The sequence below is a fragment of the Herpailurus yagouaroundi genome, unplaced genomic scaffold (assembly GCF_014898765.1).
Source record: "Herpailurus yagouaroundi ecotype Mexico unplaced genomic scaffold, PumYag 195, whole genome shotgun sequence".
Classification (NCBI taxonomy): domain Eukaryota; kingdom Metazoa; phylum Chordata; class Mammalia; order Carnivora; family Felidae; genus Herpailurus; species Herpailurus yagouaroundi.
The window spans coordinates 8514722-8535783 of record NW_024412426.1 but is presented as its reverse complement, the minus strand read 5'-3'; the positions used below and the strand labels follow the sequence as shown (position 1 = coordinate 8535783).

General features: G+C 42.0%; 1 protein-coding gene across 9 annotated transcripts in view; it reads right to left on the bottom strand.

Annotated features, from left to right (window-relative positions):
* The window catches only part of CACNA1E (calcium voltage-gated channel subunit alpha1 E), a 380278-nt gene that overhangs the window by 212250 nt on the left and 146966 nt on the right, over positions 1-21062 (bottom strand). For all 9 annotated transcript variants that reach the window (XM_040446512.1, XM_040446504.1, XM_040446506.1 and 6 more), the window contains exons 5-7: positions 9760-9863; positions 8571-8723; positions 7195-7376 (exon numbers count right to left, since the gene is read on the bottom strand). In XM_040446512.1, coding sequence (XP_040302446.1) covers positions 7195-7376; positions 8571-8723; positions 9760-9863 — 439 coding nt within the window. The remainder of the gene's footprint in view (positions 1-7194; positions 7377-8570; positions 8724-9759; positions 9864-21062) is intronic.

Below are 21062 nucleotides of genomic sequence, written 5' to 3'. Positions count from 1 at the left end.
CTCTTCATTATTTTTTCCATGGCAATATAATTAGTTATGTGCACAAGTTCAACAAGAATCCATTCTCTTTGTAAAAGGACACAATGGAAACACTGGTAGTATTCCCAAGGTTTTGATTAGAATGTCATATTTGAGAGAGATGTACAGACTCAGATGTGACCACAGACCTTAAGTAACTACTTGGAAAAATCATCCTGATACTTTGCTTATAAGGTTCCTGGCAGCTTTACCAGGTTAAATGTTAAATGATGTGCCTGGTAGACCCAGGAACATCAAGATCCTTTGAGGGACCTTGAGAAGAGAAGAATTTACCCAAACTATAGGTATTATAGGCAAAATCTATGGCAAGCCCTTGGCTTAGCTTCCTGGCCTCAGAGAATTTTAAGAATTCAGTCTGAGATTTCCTATGAAAAGTTCCAGCATAGCAGTCTTTTAAAAAGCTTATATAGTCAATAACTATTCTTGCTGCACTTATGTAAATAATCAGGCCATGTTGAATGCAAACAAAGTAGTATTACTACGATTATCTTTGGTTAGAAAACTAGGGGTAATTGTAGAGAGAAAAATTAGTCTGCACCTTTGTAGGTATGAGATTCTAGTCTTGTTAATTGTCTTTGAGGTTTTATTATATACCTATAAACTGGACTGGATCCTGAATTGTTCTAGTTTCCTCAAATATCTGGTTACAACTCTCCAAACTAATGTTTCCAATTAGTTCCCTTCTGATTTGGAATCACTATAAACAGAGACTGTCCTTGAATGTCCTTGAAAGGCATTATACTAGATCGTCCTTACTACCCAGCCAACCTTCAGGAATTTTTTTTTTTTTAATATAATTTATTGTCAAATTGGCTAACATACAGCGGGTAAAGTGTGCTCTTGGTTTTTGGGGTAGATTCCTGGGGTTCATCGCTTACATCAAACTTCAGGGATTTAAACCTTGAATATACACCTCACAGCTGAAGAAGGTCCACCTAACATCTGGTCCTGTACACCAGTTAGAGACCTCAAAATCAAATTGATGAGGAAGAGACCACCCAAGACACTGGATCAAGACTTCATACTTTAACTAAACATGAAACTCTTCTTTTCTTTCTTTCCTTAGTTCTGGCGTTGGTCTTGAAAGATAATGCCATCATCTGTATCTCCTAGGCCATTGCTAAGAGAAGTGATCTTTCAGCCAGCTAGAATTGTCATTGAAAACTCTAATTTGTCCATTAACAGTGCCTCCGTAGTGGGAATATTTTGTGTCCCAAGAGAATTTATCTTTGTCTGTAGTGGTTATCATTCACAGACTAAGAATGCCTAGATAGCTGGTATATAACTGGGCAATACCTTTTAGGCTATCTAACTGTGCCCCTACTTTTTCACTAATAGACTGTGCTACTTCATTGGTCAATTCCCCTGAATATACAAGACTGAGTTAGAAAAGACCTACCAGGAGGTATTTTATGACTCAGGATTTGCTTCTTTTGTCAGCTTTCTACTTCCCTGGTTAGGAGCAAGTACAATGAGGCTCTGGTCAAGAAACTCTCCTTAACTCTTGAAAGTTAAGATTCTGCTGGTAAAGCAACAGCTGCCCAACACAGGTCCTTAGACTCTCTAGCCAAAGTTTTTCTTGATAATAGGGCAGCCCTAGATTGTCTTAGCTGAGCAAGAAGGTGTCTGTGCTGTGGACAATACCACTTGCTGAACTAGACTAACACTTCTAGGAAAGTTGGAACTTAGCTATATAAGATCACTGAACTTGGCTTAAGAAAGTGACTCCTTCAACAGGGTATTTCTTTGATTTATTGGATTTTGATTGGTTTGAATCTTGGGGACCACGGCTCTAAAGTACACTCTAGACATTGGTAACTATCCTGCTTATATTAGTAGTAGTAGTAGTCTCCCTGGCACACTATATTCTCTCAAAAACTTTAAATGCAAATTCACAGCCATGAACCACCAAGCAAATAATCTCCCTAAGACCAGAAATGCCAGAAAAGGAACAAAGAAAATGACTGAAGTCAAAACTGAAGTTTTGGCCTATAAATACCATTGAGATTCAGGGAAAAAAATCAGGACCTGTGAATATCATATAGAGGACCAGTAAAAGCTATAAGAACTTCAGGGCAGTAGCTGCAAGTGGCACTAATGCTTTAAATTTTCATCACACCTTTCAGTTAATTCTGAATCACAATTCTGATCAAAAAGGGGGAATTGTTAAAGAAAAAGAGAGAGGAGGAGGAGGAGGAAGAGAAGGAAGGAAGGAAAGAAAAGAAGGGAGGGAGGGAGGGAAGGAGGGAGGGAGGGAGGGAGGGAGGAAGGAAGGAAGGAAGGAAGGAAGGAAGGAAGGAAGGACTTCAAGTGGAGTCACTTGTGCTGAGCCCCACATCAGGAAATAAGGTTCATTATATAGTTTCAGCCTCTCCCAGGAATGTAATTTTTAACCAGTGTATCTAGAATTACCTGATCAGCACTAGTGAGGTAATCTGCCTGACAGAGTCCCACCCTGCCCCCAAAGGAAGGTGACCTTGTCTGAAACGTTCCACTCTTTTTAGAAACTTCTGTTTTCAGCTCTCGTCTGCTTATAAAAGCCTTCCGTTTTGTACAGCTCCTGGGAGTTCCTTTCTATTTGCTAGATGGGATACTGCCTGATTCATGAATCATTGAATAAAGCCAACTTGATCTTCAAATTTACTCAGCTGAATTTTATTTTTTAGCATTGGGCATAACACACTTGAACAAAATCTACAGGCAAAAAGTGAATAACTGTTAACTATTTAACAAATATTGACTATGTGCATCTGGAAGCAGGCAACTTAAAACAGAGCCATAGGCTGTTATAGACCAAAGAACTGAGACATGAGGAAGACTCAGAAAGCATCCAGACTACAAGTTCCCTCTTACAAAAAACCAGTAAAGTCTGTAAAAATCTCTTCTCCCACAGCAGCACAGAGCATCCTATTCAGTCATAACAGATACAGCTGGCATACCAGGAGAAAGGGCATGTCTCCAAGAAATTTGCACACCTGCATGAGTTTATCAACACCCAGTGAGAAGAGAAATAGCTCAAGCTATGGAAATATAGATGAAAAATAATGGACTTTAAGAACAGAGGTTTCAGTAACTGCAGACAGAGACTGGGAACCTCTGCAATATGTATATTAGTCCTGGTAACACAAACAGCAGACAAAACAAAACCAGATATACAACACAGAAATAAGACTCAGACCAGATCCGTAGACAACCAGTTCTCAGGGCCACATCCAATCCAGGTGACCAATGTTGGAAGTTAATATGAGAGCCACAGTAGCATTTATAGAATGAACTCCACTGATCAGAGAGAAAATATACTGTACTGAAGAATACCTATCCAGGTTAGGAGAAATAAAATGAATTAAACTAGTAAGAATAGGGGAGGATTTGCAAGTTGAGGAGACCTTCACAGAGACAGTCAAAACAGGAAGAAGCAGCCAGCAGGATTGTAGACTGCTTTGCATTCTTTCTACCACAAGAGGGAGGGAAGCCAAGAATACAGTTGGAGTTTGACCAAGCAGAGTTGAAATTTTGGTAGACTAAATTGAGCAAGCATGACACCAAGTTGCCCTGACAATAAGAACCCTCCCAGCCCCTTACAAAAATGTATTATCATGAGAAAAGCTATATGCAAATGAAGTTAAAAGTAACCAGCAGCAGAGTACACAAGGTCATAGGAGGCATTGGGGAAGAGTCTGTGTAGCAGAAAAGGGATGCAAACAGGATGAAACACTTAAATTGTATCTAAAACGGCTAACCTAGGTCCATATGCTTGAGAGAACTTCTGTGTACCGTGTAAATCTGAAGGTTCTAATAACTGGTTTGAGCATAACTGGTGCCAGTATATCTTACATATTTGTTGCCATCATGGAATAGAAGAGGTGCTGGACAGGGAAATAGGAGCCCCCCTGTTCCTTGTGGCCTAAGTGAGAAAATCCACCAATGGGGTGAATTGAACCTTCCCAGAATGAGTGGCAGGAAGGGCAACCAACAGTTACATTTGCATCTGATTGGTGGTGGCGGTGATAATGGCAGAGAGAGATTTTCTACACACAGAAACCTATGTATATGTATTACCTATATTTATAATACTGAGTTTATTAGTTGTGCATGGTTAATTCCATTGTGTGCAACCACTGCTAATAGCTATGTAAAATTCTGTCATTACCAAGTCTTGAGTTAAAATAAAAAGAGGACAAATACTCAGGAAATGCTGAGTTGGCTATTTCTTGCAATTTTTTCAGCCAACATCTTTCTTGGGCATCTCTCATCTCACACTTACAACGTATAGGAACACTGAAATGAATGATAAATGAATTAGGCTGTATTATTTATCTTCCTTTCTCCCTGACCCCCTGATCTCCTCTCCAAGCTGAATGGTTGGATTGGGATAAATTAAAAGCATGTGTGATGTAACTCCACTGTGTATGATGTAACTCTACCTCTCCCCAGCACCATGAAGAATGGACTACTCTGAACCTGCTCTTCCAGTAGCAGACAGTGCTAACGCCAGGATGAGCATCCAGCTTCTGTAACAGAGTTCTGCCTGGGTCATTCTTCATGCCCCAGTTCCCTGCTCAACTGACGCCCAGCCTTTGCTGGCTCTTTCTTCCTAAGGAGCCAGACCTTGTCCTTGTTCCACTGGCTGAAAAATGGGTGTCTTTTTTATCCAGTTTCTCCTGAATCAAGGTATAGTTACCCACCTATGACTATCACCTCTTCCTGTGGATTCCTGGCTCCCTGCCCCTAAATATAATGTTTTGGAAAGTAACTTCATTTCAAAGTGGACATACGTTCATTCTGCCCCATGAGCAGCAAGCTACTTTTGGAAACCAGCCCCACAACTCAACTAATTCCCTCAACCCTTGTTTTTCAGCCACAGGGGGTAGCAGGAGGTCAGTAAACTGAAATTCGGTGGCGACAAACTGGAAGTCAGAGGGAGTGTGAGTCTGTGGTCCTGGGAGCCCGTGTAATGAAAGGTTTCAGAGAATTAGCATCTTGACCTCTTTTCCTCCCTGCTTTCTCACTGGACCAAAACTAGAGAAGAGGGCAAGATCATTGTCTCTGTGTGACCTCCATACCTGTGTTATACAGGTAACTGGAGACAAATGGGAATTTAAAGAGAGCACCATGAAAGCAAGCATCATAGCACCCTTTTTCCCTCCACATTTCCCTAGTACCTAGTACAGTGCTTGGCATATAGCAGACGCTCACTTAATTATTTGTTGAATGAACGAATGAACAAAGGATCTAATGCAAATGACTGGTCATTCTTCAGCTGTGTTCATACTTGTCTCAGCACTATTTGAGCCCTGGCTCAGGAGGACCAACGGATCACACCTGTATGTTCAAATGCAACACTTCTCCTTCTAGGCTTTCAATGCATTTATCACATCACTTAGGTGAGTCTACACATATAACTGAAATGCATCACTCCCAGAGCCCCAAAATGACACCAGCCACTGTGGGGCCAGTGCAGAGATGCCTGGCTAATCTGAGTGACATGGCCTAAAGACATCCTTCATATCTCAAATAGGGAACAACTATACTCATCAGTCTCTTCTCCCTTCCCTCCCTCCTGCTACCCCCCACAACTGGTGAGAATTTCAGAATGTCCTCAAGGTGTTTCTAGGTCACAAATAACCGTTAGGCTTGCTGGGCATAAGCTTGTCTTTGGGACTTCTTCACTGCCCTTTAGAGCTTTAGCATAACAGCCTGTGGCTCTATTCTGTAAACCTCAGGCCTGAATTGCTCACCTGCATGGAAATGGATCTAGGTTAGTAAACATTTACTAAACACCCACTACAGGCCTTACACAAATCCTGGCTCTTCAGGCATTACAATCTGGTTGAGTCTCTCCTGGGACATAGCACTTCCTTTCCCTCCAGTGTGGATTATATCTAGAGATCCACAAAAGCGAAACCAAAGACAAAGCACAAAAACAAAAGCAAAGGGTGTTTTGTGTAAACTATACCGTGCCCCACCCAGTAAGTTTTATACAGATGGAATCAGGTTAAAAGGAAACAGAGGGCACCTTAGGGTAAAGGCAGCCTGTGAAAGTAGAGATAAGAGGCATGATCATTCCAAAGTACCTGCTTCAGGGTGGGCTGGCTGGATTCATATGAGAGTACAGACCTTGTAAGCACCTGTACAAAGGCAACCTACCCAAACTGTTTTGCCCACTTAGGTTCCCTTTGCATCAAAGCACACACCTCCCCGACCCCTGTCATTTTAGAACTTGAACTTTGCCCATGCCTTTCATAACTTGTTAAAATAGGACTCTGAGAGGCAGAAGATACTTCAGTGGTCACCCTGTCTAACTTGTGTCCCATGCAGGAGTCCCTTGCCATCCCTGACAGGCAGTTAGGCAGCTTTGTCTTATGCACTCACTCAGAACCTTCCAAACATACCCGATCATATGAATCACCAGAAGCACTTGTAAAAAGTATAGCCCACTAACGATTCAAAACTACACAAGATCAACACCTGCATAAAAGGGCCCGTAAACCTGAATTTTTAACAAGCATCCCCAGTTAGTCTTACAATTAAGCATGTTTCTTATGTGCATATAATGCAGTGGTTCTTGACAGTAGCTGCATATTACAATCAGCTAGGAAGTTTAAAAAAAAAATCAATGATGGGCCTTTACCCCTAGCCATTCCTACTTAATTTGTCTGGAGTGAAGCCCAGAAGGTATAAATTTTTAAAGCTCCTAGCTGATTCTAATCTGCAGCCAGGGTTGAGAACTACCGTAATATCTTTCCAACCTGATGGTAAATTCTTTGAAGCAACCAAGAAATCTATACCTTTTGGTACTCCTCACTGAACCCCACCACCATGTTGAACCTGTAGTAAAACATACTCTATCACTACTAAGTTGATCTGATATAACTAGCTTTGTTCACCCATCCAATGGGATGTAGCTTCCTAACTCTGCTGAGAAACTGTATACTTCCACTCAGCAAGAGGCCAGACAACAGCATACGAAGTGCTATGACTTCTCACAGTTGAGTCCAGCCCCACCGTCCCCACCGCCCCCATGCACACAAACTGACATATACACAGACATATCCCCAGCCTTCCCTTTCCCCAGACTAACCAGTCCAAACAATGCCAGAAGCCTCATTCTAGGGCTCTTCCCTCTGGATCCAGCCCCCTGCCAGCTCTACTCACATTGTACAGCACGGTGGTCCATCCTTCCATGGTGATGCATTGGAAGACAGTCAGCACAGCAAAAAGGATGTTATCAAACTGGGTGATCCCATCGTTGGGGCCAATCCAGTCCTTGCATTCATAACCAGCTGGGCAGCCCTGCACACCACATGGGTGAGGAGGGTCAAATCCTTCTAGAATACCTGCAGACACATTCAGAGGGTAGGGGATAAACCACATGATATTTTAGCATGACCTGGAAATGACCCTCAGGAAGCCACAAACACTCAATTCTATTTCTTTGTCTTGGGCTCCCACCTCTGGCTTCTTTATACCTCACAGCTTACATACTGTGTTCATCCCAGTGCTTCCCAGCTTCCTCTGAGGCCACATGGCCTTCACTTTCTTCAGGCTATATCTTCTACCCTTGCCTGAGTACCACAGGCATGGACAGACTGGATCGCATAGAGCAATCTGAGGTGAAGGCAGAATCTTCCTGATTTTCCAACTTCAGACTCAGTACAGACCCTGAGTTCTTCTCGGGTTTCTTGGGAACAATTATAAACTAAGTCCCTTCAGTGGGTCTCAACTCCTTGTTTTTCTGGCCTAAGTTCCTGGTCTTGAATAAGAAAAAAACAAAACAAAACAAAACTCCCAAGGTAGAAGGTGTCCTTTGACGATTTAAAAACAAAACAAAACAAAACAAAACAAAAACCAAAAACCAAAACCAACCAAACAAACAAAAAAACCCACATGATACTAAATTGGGCTTCTTCAACCTCTCCCTGACCCCCTTTCCTGCTAGGGTATTCTACTGGACTTGAAAAGAACAAATAAGATACAAAGAGGTACGGATTTGAGGTCTGTGAACCCTGCAAATTTCACAAGCACCCCTGGCAAGTCACGCTCAGAGCTCTCTCAGCTTTTCCACACTGTGTGTGGGTCACAGCAGGGAAGGAGGAAGGTCATGAGGTGGATCATGGAGGGAAAATGTCTCCACAGACCTAGAGACCCAAGTCTGACTCTGGGCTTCAAGGCCCGCCTGGCCTGTGGGCCAAAGAGGCTATTGTACAAAGGGTATTTCTTCAGACAGGTGGTTTTTGACAATCAGTCTGATAGCCTTCTACCATGGGATGGGGGAACTGAAACCTCCTGTTTGAAATCCTCTGACTGCAAACTTAAGAGGTCATTTGCTGTGCAATATCAGTGTCCCCTGGGGATCCTTAGTCTAGGCTGCTTGTGCCTCAAAAAGCTGCTGACTAGGAAGTTTGTGATTCTAATCCCAGGGCTGGGATAGAATATACTTTTCCACTCAGTCCCCCAATGACCTGAAATTACTCCAATGACCAGAGGGGAGAGGAAGGAAAGAAGGAGAAGGCAGGGAATAACAATCCTACCTGAACTGTTCGTGAAACATGCCCGGTGCAACTTCCCACTGTAGAACTCCAAGCCAATGATGGCGAACATCAAGATGGCAAAGAAGAGCAGAAGGCCAATTTGCAGAAGAGGCACCATGGCCTTCATGATGGACTTCAACACAATCTGTAGGCCTAGAAGGAAAGGAAGAGAATGACAAATGGAGCCTCCTCGAGCACCATGTGATATAGGAGGCTCCCTTTACTCTCTTCTAGGAGGAGAGGGGCAAGTCTTTGAGGGAAAAGAACCACTGGTCCTAAGACAATGAAGACAATTTGCAAAGGGACAACCAGAGCAGGTTGAGCTGAAGACTGCCATCACTACTTCCCCTGGAATCAATTCCATGTTCCTTCTCACCATTCCCTGATCCTTTACATGCCTATTACTCCTCCCTTATTTATTTCGCCCATGTTGCTTTCTGCTTATCTCTTATAAACTTATTAGAATGTGCTTCTTTCCTAAAGGAAATTAAGCCTGGCCTTGCTAGGCTCTAAATCTTATGAGAGCAAAGACAAAGTTTACCTCCCCCACTACTCTACCTGAAACCTGGCTTTCCATCCACTGTTTTAGGATAACAATTAGTACAATCACTATTCACAAAATACCATATACTTTGACCCAGAAGTTGTACTTCTAAGATCCTAGCCTAAGAAAATAATACCTCAAATAATAATTTGAATAAGATTTAAGAAAAGAGATGTATGTCGCTGCGCTATTTCTAGTGGGGGGAAAATGAAAATAATCTAATGTCCAGTAGAAATGACTAAATAAGTCATCTTGTATAAGATGGGCTATAGTACAGACTTTTTAAAATATATTTTTGAGGAATTTTTAGTGTCAGGAAAATCAAATGCTTATATGATAGGATCCAAAAGTATACACACAGTATGATCACAATTATGTTAAAATGCACAGGAAAAAAATGAATTAAAAAATAGGATAATGAGGGTGTTTCCTTTTCATTTTACGTATATTTTTTTACTTTGAAAATTTTCTCCAAAGATCTTTCACTATCTTTAAATTCTGGAAAAAAAGTTGCTAAGTTTTAGAGTGAAATGTTTTCCCAGGTTGCTGCATCCCCATTCTTTTTTACCACTGGAGAAATAGCTTCCTGTTTATCATTTCAGGAAAGCCATTAACAGAAGAGAAGGAAGAAAGGCAAGTGCTCACTAGGTATCCCTGACACGAGCTTCAGGGGCCTCAGGACACGCACAGCCCGAAGGGTCCTCAGGTCCACATGTGTGTTGAAGTGGGTTCCTGCCGTAGCCAGGATGCTGCAGATGGAAACAAAGAAGGTCAAGGTTATCACCGTCTGGCTTTCTCCTCCTGTTCCATGGGGGAAGCTGGGTTGAAGAAGGATCAGCCTGGAAAGTACACAGAGCTGATGCCAGCTGTGTGTGGGTGCACCTGAACTGGCGTGAATCATCAGTGGTTCCGACTGAAATTATATTTAGCCACATCTGGGTTTTACTTTGCAGAGGGAAAACTCGTCATTACATCAGAATCCTGGTTCCCAATCATGAGTAAAATACAAGCTCTCTAGCATCTATCCCGTTCCTGCCTCCAAACTTTGCCCCCTCCTCTCCTCTCTATCCCTCACCAACCTCCTTTCTCCCTTTCCAAACTACTGAGGCCCCTGGATTTTTTATATCAGAATTCGTAGGTTCCCCTGTCTCCTGGCTACTTCAGGGAATTTCCCTGGATCAGCTGCAGTAAAGGAGTAACTCACTCTTGTTCACTTTGGCAATCAAGAGTTTTTACCAAACAAATCAATCATACTGATGCTATAACTATGAGTGTTCTATAGCTATAATGTGCAAACTGGATATTACGTCCAACACAAATATTAATAATACTATTTTTGCAACTTTGTCTAATTTTAGTCTTCTTTCTGTGGAATAGTACCTGTCTTCCCTCCCAACCTCTCCACAACAATTTCAGCTGTCTGGAGCCATGGGCAAATAAGTCACTCAGAAAACTGAGTTTTCTACATAGTCAAAGGGTGGCAGGAAGAGTTTATGTCATTTAATTATCTTTGGATGAAATACTTCCTTCAATACTTGAAATCTAACTTGAATGAAAGGTTTATGCTGTACACCTCTAGAAAGCAGCTAGAGTATCGATCGGTACAAATGACACAGATCCAAGACTCTACAACTGTGAGCAATAACTTTGAAACAAGCCATGCTGCCCAAGAACAGGGGGACTGTTCATGTGGTAGTACACTTCCCAACATTAAACGTACTCAAACACAGACTGTAACTTTCTATTAGGAAGTTAAAAATGTTCCAACATTGGTTGAAGGTTATCTAAAAAACCAGTAGAGATTTCTCTCAACTTTAAGACTATAATCCTACATTAACCCAACCTCAAGATAAGAACCAGAAAGAAACTCTACTCGCATAAAAGATCTCAGGAGCTAGGCAAGCTTCTCAGGTCTTCTCTACCTCTCCTGACCCAAACTTCCATACTGCCCTCTGAAAAAAAAGGGATTTAGAGGAGCCACATCTCTGATGCTGCTTTTGACTCTGCCAATGCCAAAGAGAGAAATTAGGGAGGGAAGTGATATTATTTCCAATAAGTAGGGAAAACCTGAAGAGAAAAGAGAGCAGAAGAAATGTGGAAAATGGGACTGAAAAATAAAACAGGCAAAGAAGCAAATAAAGGGAAGAGGAGACAGACAAACCTCAAGGCTAAGCATAGTGATAGAGAATCAGAACCCCAGGAAAACGGGGTCATTGTTCTGCTGAATCCACTAACAGAGGAAGAAGCACCATACTCTGAGTCTTCTGAGGTGCATTGCACATGGGAGACAGCTCTCCCTATGGTTTGCTCTGTCTTACAAACGCGGTGGGGAGAATCCGCCCTGTTCAGAAACCAGAGTTTTGTTTCCAAGGATACCCAGATACACACGAGATGCTCTTTCATATCATAAGAAAGAGCTACTGAAAAGGAAAATTTCCTCCCCAACCCTGAGCTGAAGGAGGTATATTTCAGAACATGGAGGTAGAGTCCAAAAGACAAAATTAAAAAGCAAGAAGGCACAAGTGTGGAGAGAAATAAAACTGGTAGAGGGGAGGGAGGATAAGAGGACAGGGAAGTGAATGGTGAAAGGAAACAGGGACATGAAACCAGGAAGGAAATAAGAAGAAATAAGAGCTTGTGGAGAAGCAAATGTCAGAGAAATAAGAATTCTCATGTGGGAAAAAAAATAACAGTGAAGCTAATTTGAAAGAGAGAGAGGCAAAAATATGGCATTTGTTGCCAGAGGCTTGGGTAGTGACCCATAAGACACATCCATGCTCTTTTCACCATGTGTGGCCCTCAGCTGAACCAACCTGCCCCCCAAGTCATCTAAGCTGCCCCAAACTTTAGCCAGGACTGTGCTGCCTGGGGCCCATGCTCCCCCAGCCCTTGGAATTTTCTTTTCCTTCATCCTACCCTTTGACCTTGGGTTCTGTCTTAGCCTCCTCATAAACTAGGTCTTTAGCTCATGCCCATTGGCCAATGGCTGCTTCCTAGTGTTCACATCATGTTAGAGGGTAGGAGTTCCTGTCCACCTGCTAGAAGTAGGGGCAATGGAATTCTTAGGGGGTAAAGATAATTGAGGAAAAAGTCCCCATAGAATTGTGTCCACTGCCATCACTGCCCTTACCACATCTTAGAGAGAAATTCTGTTTTCTCTGGTTTCTCATCTGTCTCTCCCACAAAATCCAAAACACCTCAAGTGGAGGCACTGTCCTCCCCATCTCTATCCCCACACCTAGCCCAGGGTCTGGAAAGTTAAAAGGTGCTCAATGAATACTTGATGGATTGAACTGCACTGATGAAGGTAGTAAATGTGTTGAAGCAGAAACCAAAAGGAAAGAAGTACCAGAGAAACCCTAGAGTTTACCAATGATAAAGGCAGGTGGCAAGCCAGGATGCTGTTCCAACACATGCCTGTTGGAGCACATGTACCAGAAATCTGTCCCTGAGCATTTTAGAGTCTAATAAGGATCTTCCAATATAGTTTAGGACTCCTGCTCTCAAGGAGACCCCACAGGACAGGATCTGCTCAGGAAGAGAGTTAGAGAGGGAAGGAAGAAGACTCAAAACGTAAAGACCTGCCCTTCAGCAAAGCCTCAGTGCTAAAGTCCATACGCTCGGCAAAACTCTGGGCCTCAGATGTACGCAGGAGGTTCAGGGCAAGTCCACAGTAGGAAACGGCCCAGGTCCTCAGTCTGGTGGAAGTGGACAGACACAGAAATGAAATAATTATAATTCACCATGAAGAGTGCCATAACAGAGATGTTTACAAAGTGTTTCAAGAATGGGAACACTGCAGGAACACACATAGGGCTCACTATCTACTAGCATCTTTCACATACGTTATCTCATTAAATTCTCAAACATATCCTGATATTACTACTGTTTCCACTTCATAGAAGAGGAAATTGGGACTTCGAAAAAATTATGCTAATAAATGGCAAGACTAGGCATTAAGGTCCTTTCCCTTCTGATATCAAAGCCAAGCCTTTGCCCACTCTGCCATTATGCCATGCAATGTCTTCTCAGTACTGCACAGCTCCACTGTTCTTTAGTCCAGTACATTGCTAAAAATACCAAGGTCACAATACGTAGTCTCCCAACAAGCCAGTGAGCTCGGTTCCCTTTATCCCCAAACCACAAATTACTAACTCCCACAGACTTTTCACTGACACCTCTCCGGACGAGCAGGTCAGATAGAGGCTCCTTGCACCTGAGGTGACAACGGCTATAATATCCACATATACACACGTGAAGAGACAGTTATGCCACAGAATCAGAGTGAGGCCGCTGCGCAAAACTCTAATTCTGAGTTAATAAAAGCCTAAGCTCTGCAATCCTATGCAGCATATGTGAGTACTCTTCAGAAACAGCGGCTGTGTTTTCCATTTCTTTTGTCACTATGAGCACAGGGTCTGGGTGGAGAGCTCTGTACATAGAGGGGTGCTTAGTGACTACCCCCAAAGCAGAGGACAGACACAAACCTCTGACTATGACCAGGACAGATGCAGGATTCTGCACACTATAAATGTTCAAAAACTGTTTCCTAGCGGATGTCATGGTTCAGACCTACCTCTAATGCTTTCGCTCTTAGCTGTCAGCAAGTAAGAAGAGTCTAGAGCCTGATATGATCCTGAGGGTCTTGTGTGCCCATTACAGCAGGGGCAGAAGATGGAACAAATGCTCTGAGCAATCCCAACCAAATGACCTCTCCCCGAGTCAATTACGCAAAGAATTCTCCCACCCTGGAGTCCCTTTGACCTTGGGTTCTGCCTTAGCCTCTTCATCAACCCAGGTCTAACAGTCTCTTTTCACACTTCCATGGCTAAAAATTCCCTGAAGCATTATGCAAATATTACACTAAAAAATTATCCGTTGCTTATCTGCAATTCAAATTTAACTGGGCATCCTGTATTTTTATTTGCTAAATCTGGCAACTCTATTCAAGGGATGACCAGGTAAATAGCTTCCCTCCCAATTGTTGCACTAGCCTTAAACAAGTGTGTAAGTTCTCTTTTGAAGAGGAGATACAAACCAGGGGTCTCCTACCCTTAGGCCCAAAAGTTCCTCCTGAACTCCCAAAATTACTTCTTTGCTTCCGCCCATATAAATCCCAAGGGAGAAGTTCATTAGCCTTCGAAAGGCAAATTGTTCATCAGCATCTATGCAAAAAGGCTGATTAATACTAGCAAAAGGTATTAGGTGCTTAACCAGCCCACATTGTAAGAAACCAAGAGGAGACAGGGAGGGACCTAATTCAAGTTGGATTCCCAACACAGTTTGAGCCAGGATATCATTTCCATGGGTAATCCACCAAAATGAGTTGTTGTGTCCACTTAGAAGTGTTTCAGAGGTGATTGGCTCCTTCTTCTCTTCTACAATTTTACCTCCAACGAGGCACCGAAGTCTAACATATCCTTCCTTTAACACATCTCTTGGATTCACCTCTTATTCTCCCACCTCTTTCTTGCCTGGAATGCCCACCCCCTTGCCTTGTCTCCCTGCCTAAATAATATGATCCAGACTTCAGAGCCAGATGGCATCCTAACTCCTCCTTGGAAAAGATCTACAGGCAAAAGAGAGTTGAACTAGGATGATGAGGAAGTGGTAAAGCACATGCTCTCCAGTCATACTGGCTGGTTTCAAATGCCTGTTCCCTCACACAGCTGTCTTGCCTTATGCAACTGCCTCTCTGAGCTATAGTGTTATTATCTGTAAAATGGGGACAATATTTTCCTAAGAGGGTTGATGTAAGGATTAAAAAAGATAAGATGCTTATAAACTTCTTCACATAGCACCAACTTAAAAAGATATCAGGAGCCCACAGAATTGAAGGGATACTGGAAGACCAGGCGGGAAAAATAGGAAAACAGAAATCTTGGTGTAGTAGGCTGAAAAACAGATTCAAAGATATCCATATCCTAAACCCTGGAAGCTGTGAATGTTACCTAATATGGCAAAAGCGATGTTGCAGAGGTGATTAAGAATCTTGAGATGGGAAGATTTTTCTGGATTATCTGCGTAGGCCCTAAATGCAATCACAAGTGCCCTTATAAGAGGCAGGCACAGGAAGATCTGGCTAGAAAGAAGGTTGCAATGTAGTGACTGAAGCATGGTGCTATGCTGCTGGCTTTGGAGATGGAGGAAACATGAAAGGAACCCAGCCCTAGAAGCCAGGGAAGGTAAAGAAATGTCTTTCTTCCTAAAGGCTCAGGTGAGAGTACAGTCCTACTGATACCTGATGCAGCCCAGGTAAACTGATTTTAGAGTTCTGACCTCTAGAACTGTAAGAGAATACATCTGCTTTAAGCCACCAAGTTTGTGGCAATTTGTTACAGCAGGAATAAAAAACTTATACACTTGGCAAAGGTCAGAGACTCCAGGAAGTCTGATTCTTAGGCCACTGTGGATATTGCTAGACACATCATCACCAACCGTACCAATATCATAACATCAACAGCTTAAAAGTCATAGGGGGAAAACCATGTGGTCGAGCTTAAGTCACATGTCCCCTTATATCCCATCTGGCTGCAATGGGACAGTCTTCTACTACTTCCAAAGTGGGCAAGACACCCACCAAGAGCACACACAATGAAAGATCCCCCCAAAAGGAAGACTGGAGGCCACTGGGGAAGTTGGACATGGGAAAGCTAAAACAACAACAGTGTTTACTAAGTCTGACTCATAGAAAGTACTTAATAAATAGGTGTCACGAAGGAAGACGAGAAAGAACATATCTGGGGTTTTGTTTGTTTTTTAATCTCTAAAATGAAGGAATCAACTAGAGGGACCTCTCAGATCCCTCCTGGCTCTAAGACTCTGACCCAAAACCTGTCCAGATGCTGCTACACTTCTCCAGCCCATGCAATCTCCCCTTTCTCTGACAATCTTGAAAGCAGTACAACATTTAACACCTGACTGCATACTGTTCTTAGGTCTTAGAACGAAAGTCTGATTATTAATGATAATTAGCTGGATTCTCATAACTCAGTTCAAAGCCATCTCCTTGATGGAAGAAAGTACCTTTCACATTTCCATCTACTATGGTCTCTTCTCTAACAATATTCAACAGCGGTGCCCAAGAAGTACCCTTGACTCAGGGATAAATGAGTGTTAATACATCCTCACTGGGGCACATTGGATGGACTTGTCTGGAGCTGTGAATGAGCCCACAGGCAACTGTATAATTAGATATCCAAACTGAAGGAGATTTAACTACGTGTGCAAATAATGATGATCTATCAAAAATCTAAATTACCCCCAATGTTTGGCTCTCCATTTCTTTTAAATAAATTACTGAAAGTGTAATTTGATTTTGGAATCAATTTCTAAAGATTTTACTTCATTTTATCAAAAACAAAAAAGCCCCTGTGTGTTAAACTGTTCAATGGAGACAAGCTCCCCCCCAAATTCAACTTGACTAAAATACATTTGAGGGAAGAGGATGAGGCTGCGAAAGGGAAAACAGGTGACAGGTCTTACACAGTACATAGTCTCTGCAAGCTGCCCCCTGTTCCTCCCCAGACCCTATGCTAGGGCTCTTGGATCCCATTCAGGCTTAGCTCAATCCTAGAACCCAGAGCCCATCTACAATCAACTGATATTTACTGAATGTATGCCATGCAGTAGGCATTGGCATTATAACAGAGAACAAAATGGAGATGGTGGCTGTCCTCATGAAACTTAATGAAAAAGACATTAAATAGATCACAAGTTTAGTAGGTGGAAGGTCAGGAAAGGAAGGATTCACTATGGAAATGACATATGAACTCAAAGGTGAAGTATGAGTAGGCCAGAGGAAACAATGCGGGAAGAGCATCCGAGGTATATGAAAAGGCATGCGTAGAAGGGACAGAGGCACAAAGGAGATTGGCATACTTGAGAAATTCAAACAAGGGCCGGTGTGGCTGGAACTTAGTGATCCAGGAAAGAATGGAGACCAGAGAGGCAGGAGAGTACGAAAAATGTAAAATAAAGGAAACTTCATAGCCTATGTTAGAAATTGGACCAAGCCTGGCAGCGCTTAAAAGCTCCAGGTTACATTTGGTAATGGAACATCAGGTTACCCACCCTGTTACTCTGAGCTCCACAGAAGTCCCCTGATTGAACAAATGGTCTCTTACCCTATCCCCAAGCCTGAGCTCCAGTTGCTATGAATGACTGTCTACCTTGGTCACTGTGCTGGAATTAATGCCAACTTCTATTCCTATAGGCCCCTCCTGGAACAGCTGCTGCTGCCTACCTCCTCTACAGTAATCTTTCCTAATAACAGAAATATCCTATAGTCACACCTGCTAGAAAGACTAGGTCCCTCTCTAGCCGAGAGACTGAATCTAGATTATCATAAGCAAATCATGCATTGTTCTGAATAGTGACTGATTTAGGAATGAAAGGCCTTTAAGGGAAAATATGCTGTGTTGCTTCAATTCACCCATGTTCTTAGAACAAAAATAAAAGTGTACAGAGCAATGATTTTCAAACTTCTTTTGAACACAGCCTGCAGTACAAAATACATTTTACATCACAAGCCAGGGTGAATATATGTATGTATGTTTGTATGTATGTATGCAATATGTATGTATTATATGTATATATAATATGTAATATATATGTTATTGTATGTAAAATTACATAATGCTTCATAAAAAATACTCTTTCTGTGTATGATATATTCATATTTCCTCTTCAATTCTTCCTAGCTATCTTTTGTTTCACTCTGGTTGCAACCAATTAAATTGATGTCATGACTCTCTAATGGGGTTGACCTACATTTTGAAAAACCCAAATGTAGAGACTAGCTAATACATATGCTCATTCTTTTTTTTAAGGATCTAAATATTAAAATTTACTGAATTACTGTTGAGAGTACATGTTGAATTCAATAATTTTTTTCTTTTAATTTTTTTTAATAATTTACATCCAAATTAGTTAGCATATAGTGCAACAATGATTTCAGGAGTAGATTCCTTAGTGCCCTTTACTCATTTAGCCCATCCTTCCATCCACAACCCCTCCAGTAACCCTCAGTTGGTTCTCCATATTTGTGAGTCTCTTATGTTTTGTCCCCCTCCCTGTTTTTATATTATTTTTGTTTCCCTTCCCTTATGTTCATCTGTTTTGTCTCCTAAAGTCCTCATATGAGTGAAGTCATATGATATTTGTCTTTCTCTGACTAATTTCACTTAGCATAATACCCTCCAGTTCCATCCACGTAGTTGTAAATGGGAAGATTTCATTCTTTTTGGTTGCTGAGTAATACTCCATTGTATATACTTCCCACATCTTCTTTATCCGTTCATCCATCAATGGACATTTGGGCTCTTTCCATACTTTGGCTATTGTTGATAGTGCTGCTGTAAACATTGGGGTGCATTACACATGCTCATTCTAAGCAGACTGTTCTAAAGAGGACAAGATGGACCAACATGAACTGTTGCTTTAATAGCACCATGTAGCATCTTGGTGTTTTCCTAGAAATGATGAAACAGTTTGCCTTGAAAAGTTTTACTGTACTTTTCTAATAACTGCACACACAGTGGTCTAGGAGAGACCCTGTTCCCTCCTCTGTTACCAGAAATAGCAACAGCGTCTTGCTACCCTTCAGAATGGATAATCTCAAGGAGAGACCACTAACTCCAAAACTGTCACGAGGCAGCTATTTCTAGGGTTTGGTTGGTTGGTTGGCTATTATTTATTTATTAAGGCTTGGGCCCAAGTTGATTTATGACCAAAGTGGAACATGAACTTCCTTCTAAGATTCTAAGCAAGAAGTCATAGTATTTCTTGGGAGAATGAGAAGGACAATAGGGTCAAATTTCCCCTTTCCAAAAGAGAAAAGTCTATGCCATTTCCAGAAGAGATAAGTGGTTCTGTATTTAATAAAGCCCCCCCCCCCCCGCTTTCTGGAATTTAAAATGGGGCTCCTAATTACATTTCCTAAGAATCTTAGTGGATATGAAGTGGTCCACAAATATGTCTTTTGATGAACAGAAAAGTCATGGCCTAAAAATTCTCCCATTCCTTTCCCACCAAAAGAGAGTTCAACAATCAAAGCATGTCACACCAAGAAGAGTTTGTATTGACATTTGAGACCAGATAATTCTTTGTTGTAGGAAGCTGTTCTGTGCATTGTAGGATGTTTAATAGCATCCTCCACCTCTAGCCACTAGATGCCAATAGCAACCCCTCCTCCAATCCCTCCCCCCTCCAGGTTGTAACAACCAAAAATGTCTCTAGACATTGTTACATGTCCTTTGGGGGGACATCCCTGATTGGAAACTACTGCTAAAGGAGAACCTCTTAGACAGTCATAGCTTTAGACTGAGCAATAGCCTGGGGCTCTTGGGTGGCTCAGTCCGTTGAGCATCTGGTCAGGTCATGATCTCATGGTCTGTGGGTTCGAGCCCCGCGTTGGACTCTGTGCCTACAGCTCGGAGCCTGGAGCCTGCTTCAGATTCTGTGTCTCCCTCTCTCTCTGCCCCTCCCCCACTCATGCTCTGTCTCTCTGTCTCAGAAATAAGTAAACACTAAAACTTTTTTTTAACTGAGCAATAGCCTGATTAAATGCAACGTGTGTGTTTCACAACCAGTCCTCATCCACTCTGGGAGAAGCACACATAGCCCCTCAGGCAGAGAGGAAGATGTTGCCAGGGTGACCCCAAGCCACAAAGTCATAATTTTGATGAAAATGCAATGATGCCAACATTGATAAAAATACCCTCTGCCTTCTTCTTTAAACATCTCCTACTAGTTACATGAAGCTTAACCCCAGTATATCTACCAAGGAAGCTGTAATCTAAAAGTTTCCCCAAATCATGCAAGGTAAAGAACACAATAACGTACAAAGGAGTGTTTTGTCTACTCAGCTTCAGTGTAATGGAAACAAAGGTCTAGTTCCTACCAATAGCCCTAGGTTTCTTCCCTTTTTTATGAGAAAGTCCCTGGTTATTCACTCAGATACCACAAGGAGAAATGCCAAGCAATGGGTAGAAACTCTATGAGTGTCATTCAGGTCCAGGTGATGATGATCATGATAAAAACATAAATACCTTGTTGTTTCATAGTTTACATAACCCTGTCTCATAAAGGTACCATTATCCTCCATTTTGTAAGTTTGAGAATTAAGGCTCAGAGAGAGAAACTGGCTGGCCCAAGATCACTGAGAGAGTAAATGGTCAAACTGAGACTCAAGCCCAGAAATTTAGATTCCAAATTTGGAGTGCTTTCAGTAGCTACAAAAGATAATGGCTAATAGCTAGAAATACATCCCAAAGGCAGATATATTTGACAAATGTCTTCTCTAGGACAACCACAGAGCTACCTCTCTGTAGAGCCTTATGGTGTCCTGTGATTGCAGGATCATATGAATGTTACCAAAACTGTACTTCAGAGAGCTGGCAAAGACGGAGAATTGCTGGAGAGGGAAATCCCATATTATAAGAACTCGCTAACATAAATACATGTTCTTTCAGTTGTTTTTCTAGTAGCGGTGAGGGATTTCTATTGATCCACCACCCACACACTTTCTCTCACCAGGTCTCCCTTAGGTCCAGGGACAAGCATTTGTGAGATGGCTAGCCTGGGATAGAGCAGAAGCCAGGCAAGACACAGAACCCAGCTAATTATCCATGTAGGGGCCAAGCTCTTAATGCAGGCCACATTAGAAGGATGCACTAGTGACCTCCAGTATCACATGACAGAGACCAGCTGTATAATCCAACACTGCCCACACACAGCGGCCACCGATTGTTTGAACAGCCAGTACCTCCTTTTCCTCCAGCAATAATACTCTACCCCTACAGTTCTTTGCATTTTTTTCTGCATTTATTTTATTTTTTTGTTTCTTATAAAGATAACAGACTTTTTATTTATTTTTATTTTATCTTATTTTATTTTTAAATAGCATTTACTGTCAAGTTGGCTAACATACAGTGTGTACAGCGTGC